Consider the following 21,606-nt stretch of genomic DNA (forward strand, 5'->3'; position numbering starts at 1 on the left):
TCGAGACAGGGTTTCTCGGTGTATCCCTGGCTGTCCTGGAACTCACTCTGTAGACCAGGCTGGCCTCGAACTCAGAAATCCGCCTGCCTCTGCCTCCCAAGTGCTGGGATTAAAGGCCACCACCGCCCGGCTTTTGTTTGTTTTTATGTTTCTGCAGCAGGGTCTCTCTGTGTAGCCGAGGCTGGCCTGAAACTTACTAGATCTGTTTGAACTCAAAACCCACCTGCCTCCTCTGCCATTCGTGCTGGGATTAAAGGAATGGGCTACCAAGATGGTCTCCTTTAATTTATTTATCTATCTATTTATTTATTTTGAGAACCTGAAAGATGGATCAATGCTCTTGTAGAAGATCTAGAATTCAGTATTAGCAACCATGTGACAGTTTAGCCATCAGTTTAGACAGTTTGGCCATCAGTTTAGACAGTTCAGCCATCAGTAACTCCAGCTTCAGAGATCCAACACCCTCTTCTGACCTATACCAACATAGTGCACATATAGACAATCAAATAGCCACATATAGACAATCAAATAATTCTCTTTTAGATTTTTCTAACTTTTTCAAGATAGGGTCTTAGTATGTAACTCTGGCTGTCCTAGAACTCCCTATGTAGGCCAGGCTGCCCTTCACCTGCCTGCCTTTGCCTCCCAAGTGCATAGGATTAAAGGCATGCTCCACTACTACCTGGCTCCTTTTTTTATGTGCATTGGTGTTTTGCCTGCATGCATGTCTGTGTGAGGGTGCCGAATCTAGAACTGTTGTTGCAGATATGAGCTGCCTTGTGGGTGCTCTTAACTGGTGAGCCATCTCATCTCTCCAGTCTGGCAATTGTCTTTTTTTTTTTTTTTTAAAGATTTATTTATTTATTATATGTAAGGATACTGTAGCCGTCCTCAGATACTCCAGAAGCGGGCATCAGGTTTCCCATCAGGTTTCGTTACGGATGGTTGTGAGCCACCATGTGGTTGCTGGGATTTGAACTCTGGACCTTCAGAAGAGCAGTCGGCGCTCTTAACCACTGAGCCATCTCGCCAGCCCTGGCAATTGTTTTTTTTTTTTATAAAGATTTATTTATTTATTATATGTAAGTACACTGTAGCTATCTTCAGACACTCCAGAAGACAGAGTCAGATCTCGTTACAGATGGTTGTGAGCCACCATGTGGTTGCTGGGATTTGAACTCCGGACCTTCGGAAGAGCAGTCGGGTGCTCTTACCCACTGAGCCATCTCACCAGCCCCGGCAATTGTCTTTTAAGGTTTTCTTTTTTTCTTTTTTAAGGGTCTAATATAGCCCAGGCTGGACTCCAATTGCAATATGTAGCCAAGGATAACACCTGAGCCTCTGAATGCCACTCCCCAGTGCTACTATAGTACAGTCCATGTAGTGCTGCACACGGAGCCCAGGGCTTCAGGGAGGTGATGAAATCACTCCACTAACTGATCTATAAGCCACTGCCCCGAACATTTTTTTTTTAATTGAGACAAGGTCTTTTATAGCCTAGGCTGGCCTCAAATTTACTACATCTAGACTAATCTCAGACTTCAGATCATCCTGCCTCTATCTCTTGAGTGCTGGGATTACAGGTCGCTGCCACCACATCTAGAGACTAAAGCCTGTGGGGGATGGGGGGGGGGAGAATGTTGTGTCTCAGGCCTTCATTCCCAGAGGCAGGCAAACTTTGAGTTCAATGCAAGTTGGGTCCACAGAGTGAGTTCAAGCACGGTCCGGGCTACACAGAGAAACCTTCTCGAAAACAAACAAAACCCAAAAATAATCCCTCCCCCCCAAAATAGACTAAAGCTAGAAATGTTAATTACTGAGAAAATCATGGTCTAGCTCAGGTTAAGCAGTCCTTGTTGAACAGAAACTCAGCCTGACCAGGTCTGCCATGTGGTTGTCGGAGGTGAGTTTTACCAAGAAGCTCCTGAGGTAGCCATCTGTCCCATCCCACAGACACAGCTCCTGAGGTGGCCATCGCAGGAGGATTAAGCTGTAGGCCAGCCTGGGCTAGATGGCCAGTTTTCAAAACTCTCAAATATAATCTCAAATGGTAGATTCTCAAATGGTGGTAGACATCTTTAATCCCAGCATTCCCATTCAGGAGGCAGAGGCAGGTGGATCTCTGAGTTCAAGGCCAGTCTGATATAAATTGTAAATTCCAGAACAGCCAGGGCTACAGACTAAGGATCTGTCTTTTAAAAACAAAACAAAACAAAACAACGCAGACAGAAGACAAGACTTATTCATTAAAAGACATACTGGGGCTGGTGAGATGGCTCAGTGGGTAAGAGCACCCGACTGCTCTTCCGAAGGTCAGGAGTTCAAATCCCAGCAACCACATGGTGGCTCACAACCATCTGTAACGAGATCTGGCGCCCTCTTCTGGAGTGTCTGAAGACAGCTACAGTGTACTTACATATAATAAATAAATAAATCTTTAAAAAAAAAAGTTTAAAAAAAATAAAAAATAAAAAAATAAAAAAAATAAAAAAATAAAAGACATACTGCTCTTCTCTAGGACTTGAGTTTTGGCTCCTAGCACCCACACCAGAGGGCTCACAGCTGCCTGTGACTGTGGCTCCAGAAGGATCTGAAGCCTCTGCAGACACCCACACGGACCTATGCACACCCACATACAGGTACACACACATACACACACATAAAATAAATATTTAAAATCTGTTCCTGAAGTCAGAAGAAGCTGGAGATGGAGATGCTGTGCATGTCTGAAGTCTCTTGGAAGCAAGGGCTTCATTGCTCCTGGAAAAGCCTGAGAGCAGCCTGGACTACAAGACACTTTGTCTCAAAAATACAAGCAAAACAGGAGAAAACAACCGGTCATGGGCCTCATACCTGTCATCACCACATGTGGGAGGCAGAGGCAGGAGGAACGCTGGAAGTCAGAGGACGGCCAGGCCCTATCTTCAAAAATGAAAATCAAAACAAAAACACCAAAAAAGATATCATAAAATAGGCACTTGCTGCATATACAAAGGGCCAGAGGTTCGAAAGTATAAAGTACGGTACGGAGAGGGAGACCAGGGGGGCAGGAAGGTGGGCAGGGGTGGTGTGGTGGTGTGCACAACATACCTCGGCCTGCAGTAACTTTTTAACAAGATGGGAAGGCCACCAGGATTAAGCAGGCTAATAATGTACTGACAGATTGTACAGCAACTGCCGTGGCTACAGAGGGTGTCAGACAGTCATAGGGAATAAATGGAAAGTTGTGGAGGAACCAGAATGAAAAAGATTGACGAGTAATCAGTGGAGGCTCCCCCACAAGCGCCGGTCATTCCCAGTCCCTACCAAAGAAGCACACTCACAGCTGTTAGATTCATTTTAATGACACCCTAAAACCCAGATGGAGGACCAGTGGCCTCGGCTCAGCAGCTATAAAAGGTGGGCCCTAGATCTGCCCAAGGCAGTTTACTGCAAGAAGGCACTCATGGGGGGCGGGCCAGGCAGCAGAGTTCAGCCCTCTTATATTTCTTCATATAAAATTAGGGTGGGACACAAAGAAACCACCCCAGATGGCTGAGAGAGGTAAAAGGGGTTAGGTGTGGGCAGCAAGGATGTGTTAAGTCAGTGCCCTAACCCTGCACACACTGGCGTGTGCACACTCACAAACACACACACACACACACAGCTCTTAAAAGTCTGCAGCTGGTATCTGGGGAGATGGAAGCCCCACTTCTTCTCCCTTCTAGCTGGTACGAAGTTGATAATCTGCAGGGGAAAAAAATGAGCAGGGATCATCTAAAAGCTGAGAAAGGGGAAAGAACGAGAGTCTTCCAACACCCACAGAATCTATCCTGGGCCCTAACACACAGAATCACCCCTGCAAATACTTCACAGTGCTTACTAGGGCTTATAGGCTTGGGACATGGCTCAAAAGCAGAACCATGCCTAGAATTCCAGATGTGGCTGGATGGCAGAGCTCCTCCTTATCATGTGTAAGACCCTGGTTTCTAGCCTTACAATCACACACACAAAAGAAAGTTCTTCTTAGATCAGGATCGATTACACAGACACCTCTACCTGGTCAGATCGTCCCACACCCAGGCAGCATCTGGAGGTGCTAAGTGTCAGCTAAATGTTGCTGGATTTCATTGTCACCCTGGAGTGGGCCAGCCACTCCTTTTAAAAGATGTATAAGCTGAAGCCCAAGGAAGCACGGTAAGGACAGGTTTGGTGTTAGACATGCTAAAATGTAGAACTGCCCCAAACAGCATCAAAGTCCTCAGTCCCCACACCCTCCACCTCCTTAACCGGACTGTCCCAGAAAGCCCCGCCCGCCATCTTACCACCACTCTGCGTGATGTAACGGACCCAGGGCAAGGCCTGGTACCCACTTTTCTCGATGATCTTCATGTAACGGACCTGGAAGAACGTAAAGAGCATTGGCCAAGGACTAGGGATGTGGTTCAGCAGTGAGCTCCCTTTTAGCGTCCTCTAGGAGTACCTGGGGTAGACTCAGAGGTAGAGTCCCTGCCTAGCATGTGCCAGTCCCTGGATTCAATCCCCACTATTTGAGGGAGGGTGAGGTGAATAGAGTCAGAAGGAAAAGCGGTGGATTATGTCAAGGAAACATACAGGGCACACTTTAGGATGGTACTAACTGCAAGTCTGAGCATGATATGGGCAAAGGTGATCCAGGAGAGTAGGGGAAAGGAGCAGACAGGAGAATACAGAACAGAGCTGGGGAACAGGTCAAGAGAATAAGGAGGGTAGGTATCCTGTGGGTGGGTGAAGGCAGGGGTGAATAGTGACTGACAGGGGAGGGGTGCACATGTAGATGGGACAGGTGGAGAGGAAAAGTCACAGCCTGAGAACAGAAGACACAGCATTCCCAGGTAGAAGACAAGAAGAAATGGAGAACCTAGCATGAGGACACATGAATTTCAAACAGGACTTGGAAATCTACACAGAAGGACGCCATAAATTTGATTCCAGCCTGGCTTTATAGTGAGTTGAGACCAGCCTGAACTTCAGAGTCGAGTCATTGGCTAGCATGGGTTACAAAATAAAAATGCCTGGTGTGGTGGTGCACACCTCAGATCTCAGCACTTGGAGGCAGAACAGGTAGGTCTCTATGGTACAATGCTGCCTGGTCTACATAGCAAGTTTCCAAGTTCCTGGTCAGCCTGGCTACAGCAAATTCCTACCTCAAAAACAAAACAAAAACTAAAAGGGGGCTTGGACTGGCTGCTATTGTGTGTCAAGTTGACACAAGCTAGACTCATCAGAGAGGAAGGAGCCTCAGTTGAGGAAATGCCTCCATGAGATTCAGATGTAAGTCGTTTTCTCAGTTAGTGATCAATGGGGGAGGGCCCAGCATGGTGGGTGGTACCATCCCTGGACTGGTGGTACTGGGTTCTATAAGGAGGTACCTTGAGCCAGCCATGAAATGCAAGCCAGGAAGAAGCACCCTCCATGGCCTCTGACTCAGCTCCTGCCTCCAGGTTCCCGCCCTGCCTCCAGGTTGCGCCCTGCTTGAGCTCCTGTCCTGATTTCCTCCAATGATGTGTGAGCCAAATAAATCCTTCCCTCCCCAGCTTGCATTTTGGTCATGGTGTTTGTCACAGCAATCCCTAGAAACCCTAAGACAGAGCTGAAGATATGGCTCAGTAGTTAAGATCTCTGGCTTCTCTTCCAGACTTGAGTTAGAGTACAGCATCCATTCGGTGGAGGGAAACCTCAGTTATCCCGTCTCTCAGACCACCCACACTGCAGTGTACATGTCCATTGCACAGACTTCAAACTCAAGAGTGCTGTCTGAGACCCATAGAAAAAGTCCGTGCTTGTACAAGCAAGAGAAGGGTGCTCTCAGCTCTAGATCTGACACCATTTCCTGACCTTTACAGGTAATGCTCACACATGGAATGCAGACATACGGAAAACACTGATACATAAAATAAATAAAGGCTCAAATGAATATATGAGACTTGATTTGAGAGGTGACTTAGCCAAGAGGGAGGCAGGGAGGATACCTCCCCACCCCTGGTCCTCACCTGGATGCCAGAAACGGTAAAGTATGGAATCTCAAACTTGACCCCGATGGGTGGTCGGCCCTCTACCTCCTCAGTTTCCACGCTGGGGAGGCCAAAGTGGGCACGCATCAAGTACTCCTTGCCCCCCTGTGGATACACAGAAGAATCAGCCTTTCTGAGTTATCCCCTGTCTCTCAGACCACCCTCACTGCAGTGTACCGGTTCATTGCACAGACTTCAAACTCAAGAGTGCTGGCTGAGACCCATAGAAAGTCAGTGCTTGTATAGGCAAGAGAAGGGTGCTAACTCTTGTTCCTCAATCTGGAGGAAACACATAGACAGACTCATACACACACACACACAGTAACAATAAAATAAAGCTACTAGTGCTCTAAGAATGTGAGTCATATTTGGACACTGTGACACACACACACATCTTTAATCCCAGTACTTGGTAGGCCAAGGCAAGTGGATTTCTATGAGTTCAAAACCAACCCAGTCTACATAGCAAGTTCCAGTTCAGCCATGACTACATAGTGACACCCTGTCCAAAAACCAACAAAAACAAAACGAATGTGGGCCAACCCAACTGTCATCCAATCCATCTCACAGATGAGCTCAGTCTATGAAGGAGAAACAAGGAGCCAAGGCCTATCTCTGAAGGACTTGTGGGGCAGGGAAGGTGCTGTTTCAGGAGGTCTCAGCTTCCCCACCTTTGATTGGTTTGGTCTGGTTTGGTTTGGATTTTTCAAACTGAGTCTTAAGCAGCCTAGGCTAGATTAAGTAGTCGCTTAGGCAAGGATAAGTCTGAATGCTTTATCCTCCTGCCCCCACCTCCCAAACAGGAGAAGGACAAGCATGGACCACCACGTTGAGTGTACCAATCTGGAAGCAGACAGCCCGGGTTTCCCCTTCCTCAGGACAGCCATGCACATCCATGTCATCCTCATGTATACTCACCCTGACAGGCTCCTCCCCTGTCACGTGACCTAGGAAAACCCCACCCACTGGAGTCCCTCCCACCAGGGCCCCACCTTTCCCAGCACTCACAGGGAATGACTTGATGCTCCAGATGACAACATTCTTCTCAGGCACGTACTTGGCACTGCCCACACTGGTCTTGAAGCGCGGAGAGTCTGCATCACTAGGAACGGGCACAGAGATTTCCACGCCATTGGCCACCGACTGCTTCTTAAACTGACCCTTGGCCTGCCAGGAGAGAGCAGGAGGCAAAAAGAATTCACTACAGAGCAAGACTTAGTGGTGGATGCTTGTGATCCCAGCTACTCTGGAAGCTGAAGTAGGAGGATCTCAAGTTCAAGGCCAGCCTGAACTATAGAGACTGTTCAAAGCCACCTAGACAAGTAAGTGAGATCCTTTTTGGAAATAAAAAAGGCTGGGAATCTAACCTGGTGGCAGAGTAAATGCCTAGCGTGTAAGAGGCCCTGGTGAGACAGCACAGCAGGCCTAAGGACTTGCTGCCAAGGCCGAGGCCCTGAGCACAATCCTGTGGGGAATTGCAGGCGGGTGTCCAGTCGAGCTGAGGTCTGAACCCCGATGGTCATAATTCACCTACATGACACGGTAGGTGTTCCCTCATGCTCCTGGAACTCTGGCTCCTGCCTAAGGTACCACCTCCCACAGCCCCCACAAGAGAAGCATGGTCAGTAGTCACGTAAGCAATGGCCTAAGCTTCTGACCTTCAGGCTAAACTCCTCCCCAGTTACCTAGCAACAATGAAGACTATAACAAGTGGTGCTCAGCCCCCACCTCTCTCTCTTACTCTCACACTCTTACCTCTTACCCCTCACTCTCACCCTCTCTCTCCCCTCTCTTTGTCTTCTCTCTCCCCTCTCTCCCTCTCCCTCTCCCTCTCCCTCTCCCTCTCTCTCTCTCTCCCTCCCTTCTCTCTTCCCCCCTGCATTTCTTTAATAAAGTTCTTAAAGAATAGAGAGTCTCTGCTCTGCTCCTTCAAGTTCCGCTGCATACTCTGGTCAGTGTTGGGAACCTCTTCCCTCTTCCCTCTCTCCCACAACCCTGGTGGCTTTAGCAAAGTAGTTCTGGGGAGGTCCCCAGGCAGGGCTGCCCCTTGGCCACCCCCTGAAGAGTGGGATAGAGGAATGCCCACTCAGGGATGAGTGGATAGGGTAGGTAACAGCCCTCCCACGCCTGACTGACCAGAGAATAGGAAAACTCTGGCGGGGTGTGGGCATCTTTTTCCTATTCCACTTCTCCCCCGCCCACCCCTTTTTTTTGTTCCCAACACAATCCCTGGCACCCACACTGTAGAGAGAAGCAACTCCTGTAAGTGTCCTTTTACCTCCATGCCATGTGCCTTCCCACACACATATACATACACACAATAAACAAAAATAGAAATGGCCCGGTATGGTAGCACACACCTTTAATCCCAGCATGTGGGAGGCACAGGCAGGTAGACCTTTGAGGTTGAGGCCAGCCTGGTTTACAGAACAAGTTTCAGGACTGCCAGGACTACACAGAGAAACCCTTGAAACACCCCCCCCCCATTAAATTACAATGTAATAAAAATAAGCAGTAGCCAGGTACAGTGGCACATGCCTTTAACCCCAGTACTTGGGAGGCAGAGGCAGAGGGAGGCCTATCTCCTTTACTTTTAAGGCCAGCCTGGTCTATAATAAGTTCTAGGATAGCCAGATCTACATAGTGAGACCCTGTCTAAAAATAAATAGCTTGGTGATGGTAGTGCATGCCTTTAATCTCAGCACTTGGGAGGCAGAGGCAGATAAATCTTGGTGATTGAGGCCAGCCTGATCTATAGAGAGTTCCAGGATGGCCAGGGCTATACAGAGAAACCCTGTCTTGGAAAAAACAAAAACAAAACGAGGGAAAACAAACAATCCTGTTCCCCCCAAATTTTACAAATACACAAACAGACACATAAGGATCCAAGTGTGACATCCAACAACTGTATGCTGGAACTGAGAAAGAAGCAGGACGGTCAGGAGTTCCAGGTCATCCCTGACCCCTCACCCAGATTCATACATATACATGAATAAATAAGAAATAAACATGTAAGCTAAGAAAATCTGTTTAAAGCTAGGTATAAAAACCTGTATAGAGGATGTTTGTAAGTTCAGAGCCAGCCAGGGCTATAAAATGAGACCCTGCACGAAGAAAGCAGCTAGTGGCACATGCCTTTAATCCCACCCAGCACCCGGGAGACAGAGGCAGGTGGATTTCTCTGAGTTTGAGGCCAGCCTGATCTACATAGTGAGTTCCAGGACAGGACAGCCCAGGCTACACAGAGAAACCCTTTCTTTTTTCTTTTTCTTTTTTTTTGTTTTTTTTGTTTTTTTGTTTTTTTGAGACAGGTAGCCCTGTGTAGCCCTGGCTGTCCTGGAACTCACTTTGTAGACCAGGCTGGCCTTGAACTCAGAAATCTGCTTGCCTCTGCCTCCCGAGTGCTGGGATTAAAGGCGTGCACCACCATACCCGGCAAAGAAACCCTTTCTTAAAGGGAAAAAAAAAAGGCAAAAAAAAAAAATCTGGAAAGATCGTTCACTGGTTAAGATGACGTGTTACTACTGCAGGGGACCCAGCGTTGGTTCCTAGCACCCACAAGGCAGTTCACAATAATCTACAGCTCAGTTCCATGGGATTTCACACTCTTTCCTGCCTCCAAGGCACATAGACTGCACATACATAAACACAGACAAAGATCTATTCACATAAAATACAAACAAGTCGCCGGGCGGTGGTGGCGCACGCCTTTAGTCCCAGCACTCGGGAGGCAGAGGCAGGCGGATTTCTGAGTTCGAGGACAGCCTGGTCTACAAAGTGAGTTCCAGGACAGCCAGGACTACACAGAGAAACCCTGTCTCGAAAAACCAAAAAAAAAAAAAAAAAAAAATACAAACAAGTCTTAAGGGGCTGGAGAGACAGCTCAGTGCTTACAAGCACTGGCTGTTCTTCCAGAGGATCCGGGTTCTATTCTGAGAACCCACATAGCAGCTCACAACTATTTATAATTCCAGTTCCAGGGATCCAATATCCTCACAGACATTCATGCAGGCAAAAACACAGTGCACATGAAAGAAAAATAAATAAGCTTTAAAAATTTAAACACATAAGTAAGGGCTGAGAATATGGATACATCTCTAGATCCATTCCTTAGGAAGCAGAGGCAGGCTGATCTCTGAATTTGAGGTTTTCCTAAGCGACACAGAGATCAGTCAGGATTACATAGTAAGATCTTGCTCTAAAAGAAAAAACAAAACACAAAAAACAAAAAAAACCATACAACTCACACACACACACACACAAAAACCCACACATACACAAAACAAAAAACCCAGACAGGCTAGAGAGATATCTCATCGATTAAGAGCACTGACTGCACTGACCTGAGTTCAATTCCCAGCAACCACATGGTGGCTTACAACCATCTGTAATGGGATCTGATGCCCTCTCCTGGTGTGTCTGAGACAGCCACAGACATTTGTCATTTACTTCTGTAGGTAACTTAACAGTTTCCCCACTTAATTAAAAATTTTGGAAAATTCTCAGTAGACCCACAGTGGTAGTAATTCAAGTGATGAGTAGCAGACATGGTGTGGACAGGCTCTTGTCCTAAATGATAAAATAAATAAATATATATACATATATAAAATCTGGAGAGATAGCTCAGTGAAGAACACTGGCTGCTCTTCCAGAGGATTCCAGTTTGACTCCCAGCACCCACATGGCAGCTCACAACCGTCCATCACTCCAGTTCCGGGGACTCGATCCCCTCTTCTGGCCTCCGTGAGCACGTCTTGCATATCAACATACATGCAGGCAAAACACCACACACAACAAAACTAAGGGGAAAAGGACTTAAAAACCAACAGAGATCCTGAATACGCAGCCAGGAGCGCAGCCAGTCAGAAGACGCCATGGAACCTGCACTGAGAAAGCCTCCCCTGGGCTCACCTTCACCATGATCTCTACTCGGCTGTGGGAGAACTTCTCAATGACTGACTCGATCCAGATCAGGGGTTTGACCTGCAGCAGAAGAGAAGGCGGTTCTCACAAATTCTGACATCCTCTCTCCGTCCACTACCTACCTCTCCTTCGTGTTGGGCTGGGTCATGGCTCACCTGAGTGCTAAGCCGGTAGGACATGAGTTCAAAGTCCCCATCTGGGGGTATGAAGGAGATGGTGCGGTCGTTGTCAAAGCGTGAAAGCCTCACACATTGGTGGAATTTCACATCTTCCAATTCCACAGACTTGTTCTTGCTGCCTGAAACTCGGAGTGGAGCAAGAAGAGTGATCCCGGAGCTGAGGAGGGACTGCCCCGCCATCCCCACTGTGGAGCTGAGGAGGAACTGCCTGCCATCCCCACGGGCCTGGGCTGAGTGGGAAGATGAAACACAAGCCCAGAGTCTGCACCCCATCCCTAAGCGTCTGCTCTCTATGTTCATTTCACTGGATTTAGAGTTTATCTTCCTAAAACTTTTAGTAGGATTTTTGTTTGTCTGTTCTCTAAAATAGCCTTGGGTGTCTAAGAATTCCACATGTAGACCAGGCTGGTTTCCAACTCACAGAGATCTAGTTGTCTCCGGGAGCCACCATACCCAGCACGAATTTTAGTATTTTTAATTAGACGACGGTTTGTGTGTTTGGGTGATTTTATATGCACGCACGTGCTGGTGCCCACAGAGGCCAGAAGATGTTGTCAGATCTCTTGGAGCTAAGGTTGTAAATCATTGTGAGATACTTGCTATAGGTGCTGGGAACTGAACTCAGGTCCTTGGCAGGACCAAGAAATGCACTGAGCCACTGCGCAGGTCCTAATTTCTCCTTTATGTGTATACTGTAAGTATATTTACGTGTACGTATGTAACACATATGTTCATATGTTTGTTCATGTGTAAACTAGAGGCTAATCAGTGCCTAACTTCTCTAGGTTATGACATTAATTTATTTACTTGGTAGGTGGGGGATGCTCGCCACAATGTATTTGGTCAGCTCTCTCTTTCTGCCAGGAGTCCTGCCTGGGGACTGAACTCAGATGGTCAGGCTTGCTGGCAAGTGTCTGTGGCCGTAGTGACACGCCCCTTTCTTTGAACACATTGCTGTGGTCTGCCTGATTCTCTTCTTCCCTCCCACTGCACCAAGGCACCAGATCTCAATTTCTGATCTACTGTGCCCTCCAATCTAGGTAGCCACTGAGCTTCTGGGAGTTTCTCCTGCCTTTGCCTCCGCTAAGCAGAGGAGTGCCAAGGCTTCATGGAAAGATGATGGTTCAGTGGTTAAGAGCACTGGCTACTCTTCTAGAGGACTTAGGTTCAGTTCCCAGCAACTATATGGGAGCTGACAACCCTCTGTAACTCCAGCCCAAGGGACCTGATAGCTTCTTCTGGCTTCCGTGGGCACTACGCCCACACAATGCATCCACATAACAAATAAATAATAAACAGACAGCAATCTGAAGGAAGTGCTGCAGTCTCAGACGCACACCAGCACTCACGTTTTCCCATGTTTTAGCAATCTCACTCAGCCCAATGTGCTTGGAAGCCAAGTGATTTTTCCATGAGCCTTCTCTCTGGCCCTGTCTTATCTTTTGATACAAGGTGTCTCATTGAACTGGCTAGCCTGGCTGCACAGAACATTCTGGGGCTCCCCTGCCTTACTCCCCTAGTGCCACAGTTACAGATAAACACAACCATGCCTAGCTTTTGTATTTGACTTGATTTGTTTTGGGGGCCAGGTTTTTACTATGTAACTTTCGCTGTCCTTGAACTTGCTATGCAACCAAGGCTAGCCTTGATCTCAGAGATCCACCTGCTCTGCCTCCTATGTGCAGGGATTAAAGGGGTGGGAAACCACAGCGGACCCCATGTCTGCTTTTTATGTGCTCTGGGCATCTGAATTCAGGGCTGCATGTTGGTGTGCAAGGACTTTACTGTGTGAGTCATGTCTCCTGTTCCTCTGCTTGTATGGGCCCTGCTTCTGTTTCTTGTGTTTTGGTGTGATCTTTTCAGATAGGATGGGATATAGCCCACAATGGCCTCAGACTCACTGAGTAGCTGAAGATGACCTTGAACTCCTGATTCTACCTCCCAAGTGATGGGATTACTCGTATGTAGCACTATGTTTGCCCACCAGCCCACCTGGTTCTTGTTTGGTTGGTTTTATTTCACTGTGTGTGTGTATATATATATATACATTTGCATACATGTGTACATGTGCTCATGGACATTAGAGGACAATGTCAGATGTCTTTCCTCCGGTGTCATCCACCCTGTTTTGGTTTTGCCCCAGATAGCATTTCTCCTTGGCCTAGAACTTGCTGATTGGTTTGGGCTAGCCCCCTGGGAATTCCCATTTGTCCCCTTCTCATAGAGCTCCCACTAACAAGGAGAAGATGACCCTGAACTCTTAACCCTTCTGCCTCAGCCTCCAGAGTGCTGAGGCGACAGGCAGGGACCCTCATGCCAGCCTCTGTGAGATGTTTAAATATTATTAACCTGTCCCCTGCAACCCCACTAGAATGTCAAGGCCAGAAATGGGTTTGGTCTGCAGCTGGCTCATTAACAAAGAAAGCAAATGTTAGGTGAACTTTGCTGCCGACATGCAATCATTGGAGGGAATGTTAACACTTATCTCAGAACTGGCTGTTGTCTAGGAGGCCTCTGGTGGCTTCCTAGCCTATTCCCAGGAAGAGGTCCCTCCCTCCCCCCAATCTTACGGCCAGTGAGCTCAAAGAGCACTCGGTCATTGAGGCCCAGCCGCAGCTCTGGCATCCCAGACAGAAACACCTTCAGCTTGATGGTGCCCACAATCTCGCTGAGCAAGACACTCCCATTAGCATTGACCTGCAAAGGGGGTTTCCCAATATGGGGTGTCAACAGGTACAGAGTCCCCGCTCCTCCCCCAGGACATGAGGCATAGAACTCACCAGAAGGTTGACAGACTCGATGACATCAATGAAGACCTCGTTCTTTTTGTACTTGATGCCCTCAGAGCGCCACGACACCGCATTGGTGACAGTAGGTGGTACACGAGACTTGCCCGTCTCCAGCTTGTTGCCCTGTTGCGTGATGTACTCCTGCAGGATCTTGCTGTCTGTGGTCTGCGGAAAGCCGAAGTCCATGAGCTCGTCCAGCAGCTCGTACACGATGACGAAGTTGTCCCGGATGCTCTCCTCCTCCAGCTCCTTAAAGTACTCGCAGAAGACCTGGGCACGGGTCCCAAGACAGTCACTACGTAAGCTGGGGATGCCCTCAGCCAGTCAGTAAGCAATTATACATTGCCTACTGTGTGCCTGGACTGCAGACAAAGGGACCTGCACCTCTCTCCCAGAGCAATGTAACGAGGAAAGGGACAGATCAAGGGTGTGGAGTGTAGAGAGGGGAAGGCAGTGAGACCTGTGCCGTGAGGCACCTGAAGCCAGCCAGAGCGAGTGGACGACAGCTTCTCTGGGTGTGGCTATGGTACTGGGGCAGAAGAAAAACCAGCACCTCACTTGTAGATCCGGACTCTACCACTGAGCCACACCCTGACCCCTCACTGGGGATTCCAGACAGGGGCTTTACTGAGGAGCCACACGCCAGATTTTGTTTTTTGAGATGGTCTGGCTGAGGAACCTAGGCTGGCCATGAACTTTCCATCGTCTTCCTGTAGCCTTCAAAGATCTAGAATGAGAGGTCTGGTCTATCCTGCTCTCCCTTAAAACAAAAATGTGTGGAGGCCAAATATGGTGGCTCGTGTCTTTAGTGCAAGCACTCAGGAGGCAGATACAAGTGGACCTTAGTGAGTTCAAGGTCAACCTGGTCTAGATAGTGAGCTCTGCAGCCACAACTAAGTAGATCTTTTCTTAACAAACAAAACAAGCCGGGCGTGGTGGCGCACGCCTTTAATCCCAGCACTCGGGAGGCAGAGGCAGGCGGATTTCTGAGTTCGAGGCCATCCTGGTCTACAAAATGAGCTCCAGGACATCCAGAGCTATAAAGAGAAACCCTGTCTCGAAAAACCAAAAAAAAAAAAAAAAAAAAAAAAAAAAAAACCAAAAAAAAAACCAAAACAAAACAAATGAACAAACAAACAAAACAAGTGTGCGGCTAGAGAGACGGCTCAGTAGTTAAGAGCCCCTCTTGTAGAGGGCCTGGGTATATCCCATATTCAGTTTCCAGCACCAAAATGGCCACTCACAACTGTCTGTAATGCCAGTCCCAGGAGATCCTCTGCAGTCACTGCACACACGACATGCACAGACATACATGCAGGCAAAACACCCATATACATTAAAAAGTAAATAAATGTTTAATAAAGTGTAAATTTTAAAAATGTGTGTACTGCGTATGCGTCGTGAATCTTTGTACATCAGTCAGGTGACAGGGCTAGTGATGAGTCACAAACAGATAGAGTAAACCATCTGTAAGGCGACATACAGGGATAGTGACGTGGAGCATGGATAGAGTAAGACAGAGTTCACGGATGCAATCCTTCAGCACAGAAAAACCAAAGTCAAAACAAAACAGAACAGGCAGATGGCTCGGCACGTAAAGAACTTTTTGCCAAACTTGACGAGCTAAGTACTATCCCAGCGGCTCATGAGCTGGAAGGCAAGCTGTCCTCTGGTCTCTACACCCATGCTCACACTCAGACCCAGACACACATTCACGAAAGAAGGAACTTAACAGATGCAAAAGTGATTTCAATATAAAACAAACCAGGTACACCTGTGATCCGAGGGCAGCTGGGCTACATGACAGCCTGTCTCAAAAATAAACAGACAGAACAGGCCATGGTGATCCACCGCCTTAAGCCCTGCACTCGGGAGGCAGAGGCAGAGGCGAGGCAGAGGCAGAGGCAGAGGCAGAGGCAGAGGCAGAGGCAGAGGCAGAGGCAGAGGCAGAGGCAGAGGCAGAGGCAGAGGCAGAGGCAGAGGCAGAGGCAGAGGCAGAGGCAGAGGCAGAGGCAGAGGCAGAGGCAGAGGCAGAGGCAGAGGCAGAGGCAGAGGCAGAGGCAGAGGCAGAGGCAGAGGCAGAGGCAGCTGGACCTCAGTTTGAGGCCTACCTGGTTACAGACTGAGTTCCAGGTCAGCCAAGGCTACACAGAGAAACCCTGTCTCGGAAATCAAACATATAAAAGTAAATGACATCACCTGCAGTCCTCCTGCCCAAAACAACAGTCTGACCTGTCGGTAGAGCAGGAACTCATGGGCTCCCCAGAGTGACCTCTGGTGGAACTGCACCTTGATTTGTGAGTGGGACCACACACAGGAGCAGTCGACACTGCTTACAACTCCCCAGGGAGACATTTAGCAGTAGTATGTGTGGGTGAATGTGAGCGTACTGCGTATACGTATGCTTTTGTGTGTGTGTTGTGTATACATATGTCTCTGTATGTGTGTGTACCTGTGTAGTATGTGTACATGTTTACGTGAGTGCATGTGTGCGGAGGCCAGAGGTCGATTCCCGTCTTCCTCTATTATTCACCACCTTTTTGTATGTTTTCTTGAGACAGGGTCTCTCACTGTTCCTGGAGCTCATTGGCTAGGCTCAGTCGCTAGCCAGCAAATTCCAGGGAATCCACCTGTCTCCACCTCCCCAGTACTTCAAACACAGCACAGGCAAGCACTACACAACTGTTTATGTAGACACTGAAGAAGACTGAATTCAGGTCTTCATGACCAACAAGCACCACTGCAAACTATTCCTGATTTTATTTTAATGATATATTAATATGCATAATAGTAATAATAATAATTTCATCACTTGGGAGGCAGAGGCAGGCAGGTCTCTGAGTTCTAGGCACTATAGAGCTAGATGATGAAATCCTGTCTCAAATTTTTAAAAAAATACATAAAATAATAAAAGCCTTTCTGAGGTCTGGAGAGAATAAAAAGCCTTTCTGAGGTCTGGAGAGATGGTGCAATCGTTAAAGTGCTTGCTGTCTTGCTGTTTTTACAGAGGACCCTGGTTCAGTTCCCAGCACTCACACAGCTGCTCAGAAATTCCTGCAGAAACTTCAGAACCAATAAAACCAATGTCCTCTTCTGGCTTCTGCAGTCACACACACACACACACACACACACACCCAAGCACACACTCAGGCACACACATAAACACATAAAAGAAAAAGCAAATAAAATTTTTGGTCTTTTCTGGCCTCCTGGGGCATGTGGTGCACAAACATACATTCAGGAACTTTTATACACATATAATAAATTATAAAAAATATTCAATTTTCTCCTGCTGGGCACAGTGGTTTATGCCTTAAATTTCCACACCTAGAAGTAAGTTCAGGGCTAGCCTGGTTTATATACCAAATTCTAAGTCAGCCAGGACTACAAAGTGAGACACTGCCCCCCCCAAAAAAAAGAAAGAAAAGAAAAAATACCTTCAAGATATATATATAAGCCAGTGGTTTTCAACCATCCTAATGCTACAACCGTTAATACAGTTCCTCCTGGTGTGATGACCTCAACCATAAAATTATTTTGTTGCTACTTCATAACTGTAATTTTGCTACTCTTGTGAATTGTAACATAAATATCTACTATGTGACCTCTGGAAGAGGGCCAATTGACCCCAGGGGGGTCACAGCCCTCAGGCTGAGAAACATGAATTAAGGTGTTTCATGTATATCGGAAACCCAAATACATTTCTTCAAGTCTTTGGTCCTACCCCTAGAATATGTCACAACACATACGCAAAGATTCTGACATCCGGAGCCCTTCCAGCACCAAGCACACGGATGCTTAACCCGCATCTCCTGGGAAGGGAGGGCGTCCTCCCCCGGCCTTTGACCCTCGCTCTGCTCACACCCCTTAGCCTGGCTCTCTTCACACCTCAAAGCCTTTTCATCCACTGTGTCTTCTGTTGGAGACACTTCCTCTGTTACATTAGCTCTTTTTCTTCCCTCCCCTTACAATAGCACCCTGTCACATTCACAGACACAGAAACAAGGGATTTCCTGCAGGCCACACAGTGGAGACGAGGGGTTACACCTTGTACCCCGTAGTGCTGTGCTGGGTGAGAGGTGTGAAGAGGTTTAGATGGGGATGGTCAGAAGACAGCACCTGACAGGGGTAAACACAAGGAGACAGACAGACCAGCTAGCCAATGAGAGACCATCACCTATCTCCATAGTCTTAGACAGACAGAGCAGTTAGCCAATGAGAGACCAGCACTTACCTCCACAGTCTTGTACAGAAAGGAGTACACCAGAGAGGCATTAGCGTTCTTCAGCGTGGTGGCCACCACTGGTGCAGTAAGGTTAAGGAAAAAGCGACATTTTTGATGGAGTGGTGTTACATGTCCCCTGCTATCCCCCCACCCATTCCTACTGCCCCTTAACCCAGGCACAACCTGAGTTACGGCACATGTATTGTGCAGATTCTGCTCTCGGGTCTCTGCCCTCTGAGTCCGGTTCTCGGCACTCCTGCCCAGCATGGGGTGGATACAGTACAGGTTGCTGTGTTTGATCCACAGGAAGTGCACTCGGCCGTGGCTCAGCAGCGGGGCCAGCACGCCCTCCTCCTCACGCTGCATAAGCAGCGGCATGAAGTGGTCAATCTCTGTCATGGGCACATCACCTTTGTAGTTTCGGCTAATCAGAGGCTAAGGGGAGGGAGAGAGGACTCGGTCACCACCACTGCGCAGACCTAGGGCCTTCGGATGTCTACTTCTCTCCTAAGCCTCCTTTCCCCCCATACACACTGGCCTCTTTTTTGTGTTATAGAAGGGGTTATACCTCACGCAGTAGCATGGGCTGGCCTTGAATCCAGAAGGAAGAGAATGACCTTGAAGTTCTCGGACCCTCCTGCTTCCTTCCGCCCTGGCCAGAGATTCTATTACCAGCTCTCTGCCAAGTACATTACCTCCCCACCTGTCTTGTCTTTTCTTATTGATCCAGCCACTTTTTCTATGAAGCCCCGGCGGGTCTCAACTTCTCAATCCTCCTGCCTTAGTTTCTAGAGTGCTGGGGTCCCAGGTGTCTGCCACCATGCCAAGCGCCGTGTGGGACCCGCAGACTTATCTGAGGGGCCCAGCTAAGACCCAAGCTCTGTATGCCTGTCTTCATGTGTGTTATGGGGATACTCGATACCCACAGCTAAAAGTATCAACTTTCTACTAATGAGTGTTATGCTGGGGCTGGGCTCGGGAGGGGGAGGCAGGAGGAAGCCGACTGCTCTTCCGAAGGTCCTGAGTTCAAATCCCAGCAACCACATGGTGGCTCACAACCATCCATAACCGAAATCTGATGCCATCTTCTGGAGTATCTGAGGACAGCTACAGTGTAGTTACATATAATAAACAAATAAATAAATATTTAAAAGATGTAATTTAGTGGCAGTGTGCTGGCTTAGCTTGGGTTCCACCCCACTCCCCCACACACACACACACATGGAGGAAGAGGAGGAAGAGGAGGAGGAATCTTTGCTGAGGAGTTCCAGTGCCTGTCACCTCTCAGCCTTGAGGCAGGCGTCTTTGTCTCCACTTTCCAGGCTGAAGGAGTTGAGGGTTTAAACTATGTCCACAAAAAGCAGAGAAGTGGAACTGAACCTCCCCTCCTAAGCTGTTCTTGTTCAAGGTTATTTTATTTCTTTGTTTTGTCTTGTTATTGTAGCCCAGGCTGGCCTCGCCCTCCTGAGCTCAGGTCATCCCTATGACTCGGCTTCCAGAGTAGCTAGGATGACAGGTGCATGGTAGGACACCTGACCCCCTTGTCCTTATAGCTAGCTTCTTTTCACGGGCACTATTATTTTCTGTGTGCATGGTGTGTGAGAGAGAATGTTGATGCCTGGGGTGTGTGTGTGTGTGTGTGGTCTCCATTCCCTTTCACGTGGGTTTGAGACTTAAACTCAGGTCACCAGGCTTAGGCAGCCGGTGCCTGGGCTTGTTGAGCCTGTTTTGTTTTTGAGACAGTGTGTCACTCACACACGTAGCTCAGGCCGGATTCAAACTCCCTTGATTTCCTGATCCCTCTGCCTCCACCTCCCAAATGCTGGAATTATGGCTGCTTATGCAGTGCACTGGGACCATACCTAGGTCTGTGTGCTAGGCCAGCCAGCTGACCACTGAGGCACATGAACAGGCTGTCATTGCATTACAGGGCTCTTGTTTTCATCTCTACCGCTCTGATCGCCACTGGAGAAGCTCGCAAGGATAGCCAGAGAGTTAACACTTGGCGCATTTATTGAGCCCCAGGGTTGCAGAAGGACTGTGCTCACTGGTTCAGGGCGCTCAGATGGTGGGCATCTCATTTTACAAACACGGAAAATGACGCTCAGAGAGGTGAAGCCCCTTGCCACAGACGCTGGCTGGAGAGGGCGGGTCCCCGGCTCCGGGTCCTGAGCCCTAGGCCCGCGGGCTCACCCGGCGTACCTCGATCCCTCGCCCTCTGCCTCACCTTGCCCTTGACGTCCAGAATGAAGACTGCCGAGGCCGACATGGTGGCAGCCCGTGAAGCTAGGAGGCGAGAGCGAGCTGCAGAGGCGGCAGCGCTGCGGCTTCCTTCTTCCTGCGGAAGCGCCTTCGCCCAGGTGAGCCGCCAGGTGAGCGCGTCTTAAAGGGGAGGCCGCCAGGTGAATGCGTCTTAAAGGGGAGGCCGCCAGGTGAGCGGCACGGTCGGCGGCAAATGCCAAGGCTGCTCCAGGAGCCGCGACTGCTGTCCTGTCTCAAGTTCTCCATCGATCCTCGCATCCGCCTACCCATGTATCCATCCACGCTCCGCTTCCACTCACCCACCCACCCACCCACCCATCCATCCATCCATCACCCCCTCCCACATACGTATACACATTCACATCTACATTAACCCAACCATACATACGCGTATCCACCCACCAGGGCATCTGTCTGTTCGTGTGTCTATGTAACTTGTTCTCTCACCCACACATACCAGTCTCAACAGGACTTGGCCCTGTTTCTATGTGTGACCCGGTGCCCACCAGTAGATGTTCAGTAATGTTAATCCTTCTTACACTAAACATTTTAATTGTTTAGTTGTTTCTGTTGTTATTATTAGTATTGCTGTTGCTGCTAGTTGTTTTTTTTTTTTTTTTCAAAACAGTTCTCTGTGTAGCTAGCCGTAGCTAGCTTCGAGTCCACCTGCGTCTGCCTCTCGAGTGCTGGGATTAAAGGCGCCACCATGCTTCGCTCGTGTTGTTTATTTTTGTTTGTTTGTTTTGTGTTATTAATTCTAGAAGAAAGGTTGAGATAACCCGGATGGCCTGGAGCTCATTGTGTGGTCCAGACTGGCCTCAGCCTTACAAGTTCTGTGATTAGTCACGAGCCAACAGGTCTGACTTTGTTTTCCGTTTTCTAATTTCATTTTTTTTTTAAATATCCTAGGCTACCCTTAAACTCAAGATCATTCTGTCTCTGCTTTCCCATTGCTGGGATACCGTTTTGCGGAAGGTGATGGGGAAAAAAAAACCCATCTAAACCTTAGCCTAGCCATCTACATGGCGCTCCGCTGTGGAAGAAACGTTTCCTGCGCAGCCGCCAGGGGGCGACAAAGCCCGTTTGGACATCGGTGCGGGCTCTGACCTTTAACAGGCCGGGAGTCCAGATGCAGCTATGAGGATCTCCCAAGGCAATTGTCCTAAAGCAGAGGCGTGGGGCCTGTATGAAGAGTT

The 21,606-nt window shown here is 48.4% G+C and overlaps 1 protein-coding gene across 2 annotated transcripts; it reads right to left on the reverse strand.

The window, feature by feature from the left end:
• Positions 1-3,305: 3,305 nt before the first annotated feature.
• On the reverse strand, positions 3,306-20,499 carry Ap1m2 (adaptor related protein complex 1 subunit mu 2). 2 transcript variants are annotated; one of them, XM_021172280.2, is made up of 11 exons: positions 20,376-20,499; positions 18,427-18,583; positions 18,158-18,225; positions 13,915-14,193; positions 13,705-13,831; positions 11,111-11,259; positions 10,944-11,015; positions 7,041-7,199; positions 6,012-6,137; positions 4,305-4,380; positions 3,306-3,726 (listed from the first exon to the last, which is right to left on the reverse strand). In XM_021172280.2, exons 1-11 carry the CDS (start codon positions 20,415-20,417, stop codon positions 3,704-3,706), a joined length of 1,278 nt encoding a protein of 425 aa, XP_021027939.1. In that variant the 5' UTR covers positions 20,418-20,499; the 3' UTR covers positions 3,306-3,703. The 2 variants fall into 2 exon arrangements, with proteins under 2 accessions (XP_021027939.1, XP_021027940.1); XM_021172281.2 differs by having other exon boundaries at positions 3,307-3,726; positions 11,111-11,253.
• Positions 20,500-21,606: the final 1,107 nt, after the last annotated feature.

The sequence above is a fragment of the Mus caroli genome, unplaced genomic scaffold (genome assembly GCF_978045245.1).
Source record: "Mus caroli unplaced genomic scaffold, Mus_caroli_1 scaffold_11, whole genome shotgun sequence".
Classification (NCBI taxonomy): Eukaryota; Metazoa; Chordata; class Mammalia; order Rodentia; family Muridae; genus Mus; species Mus caroli.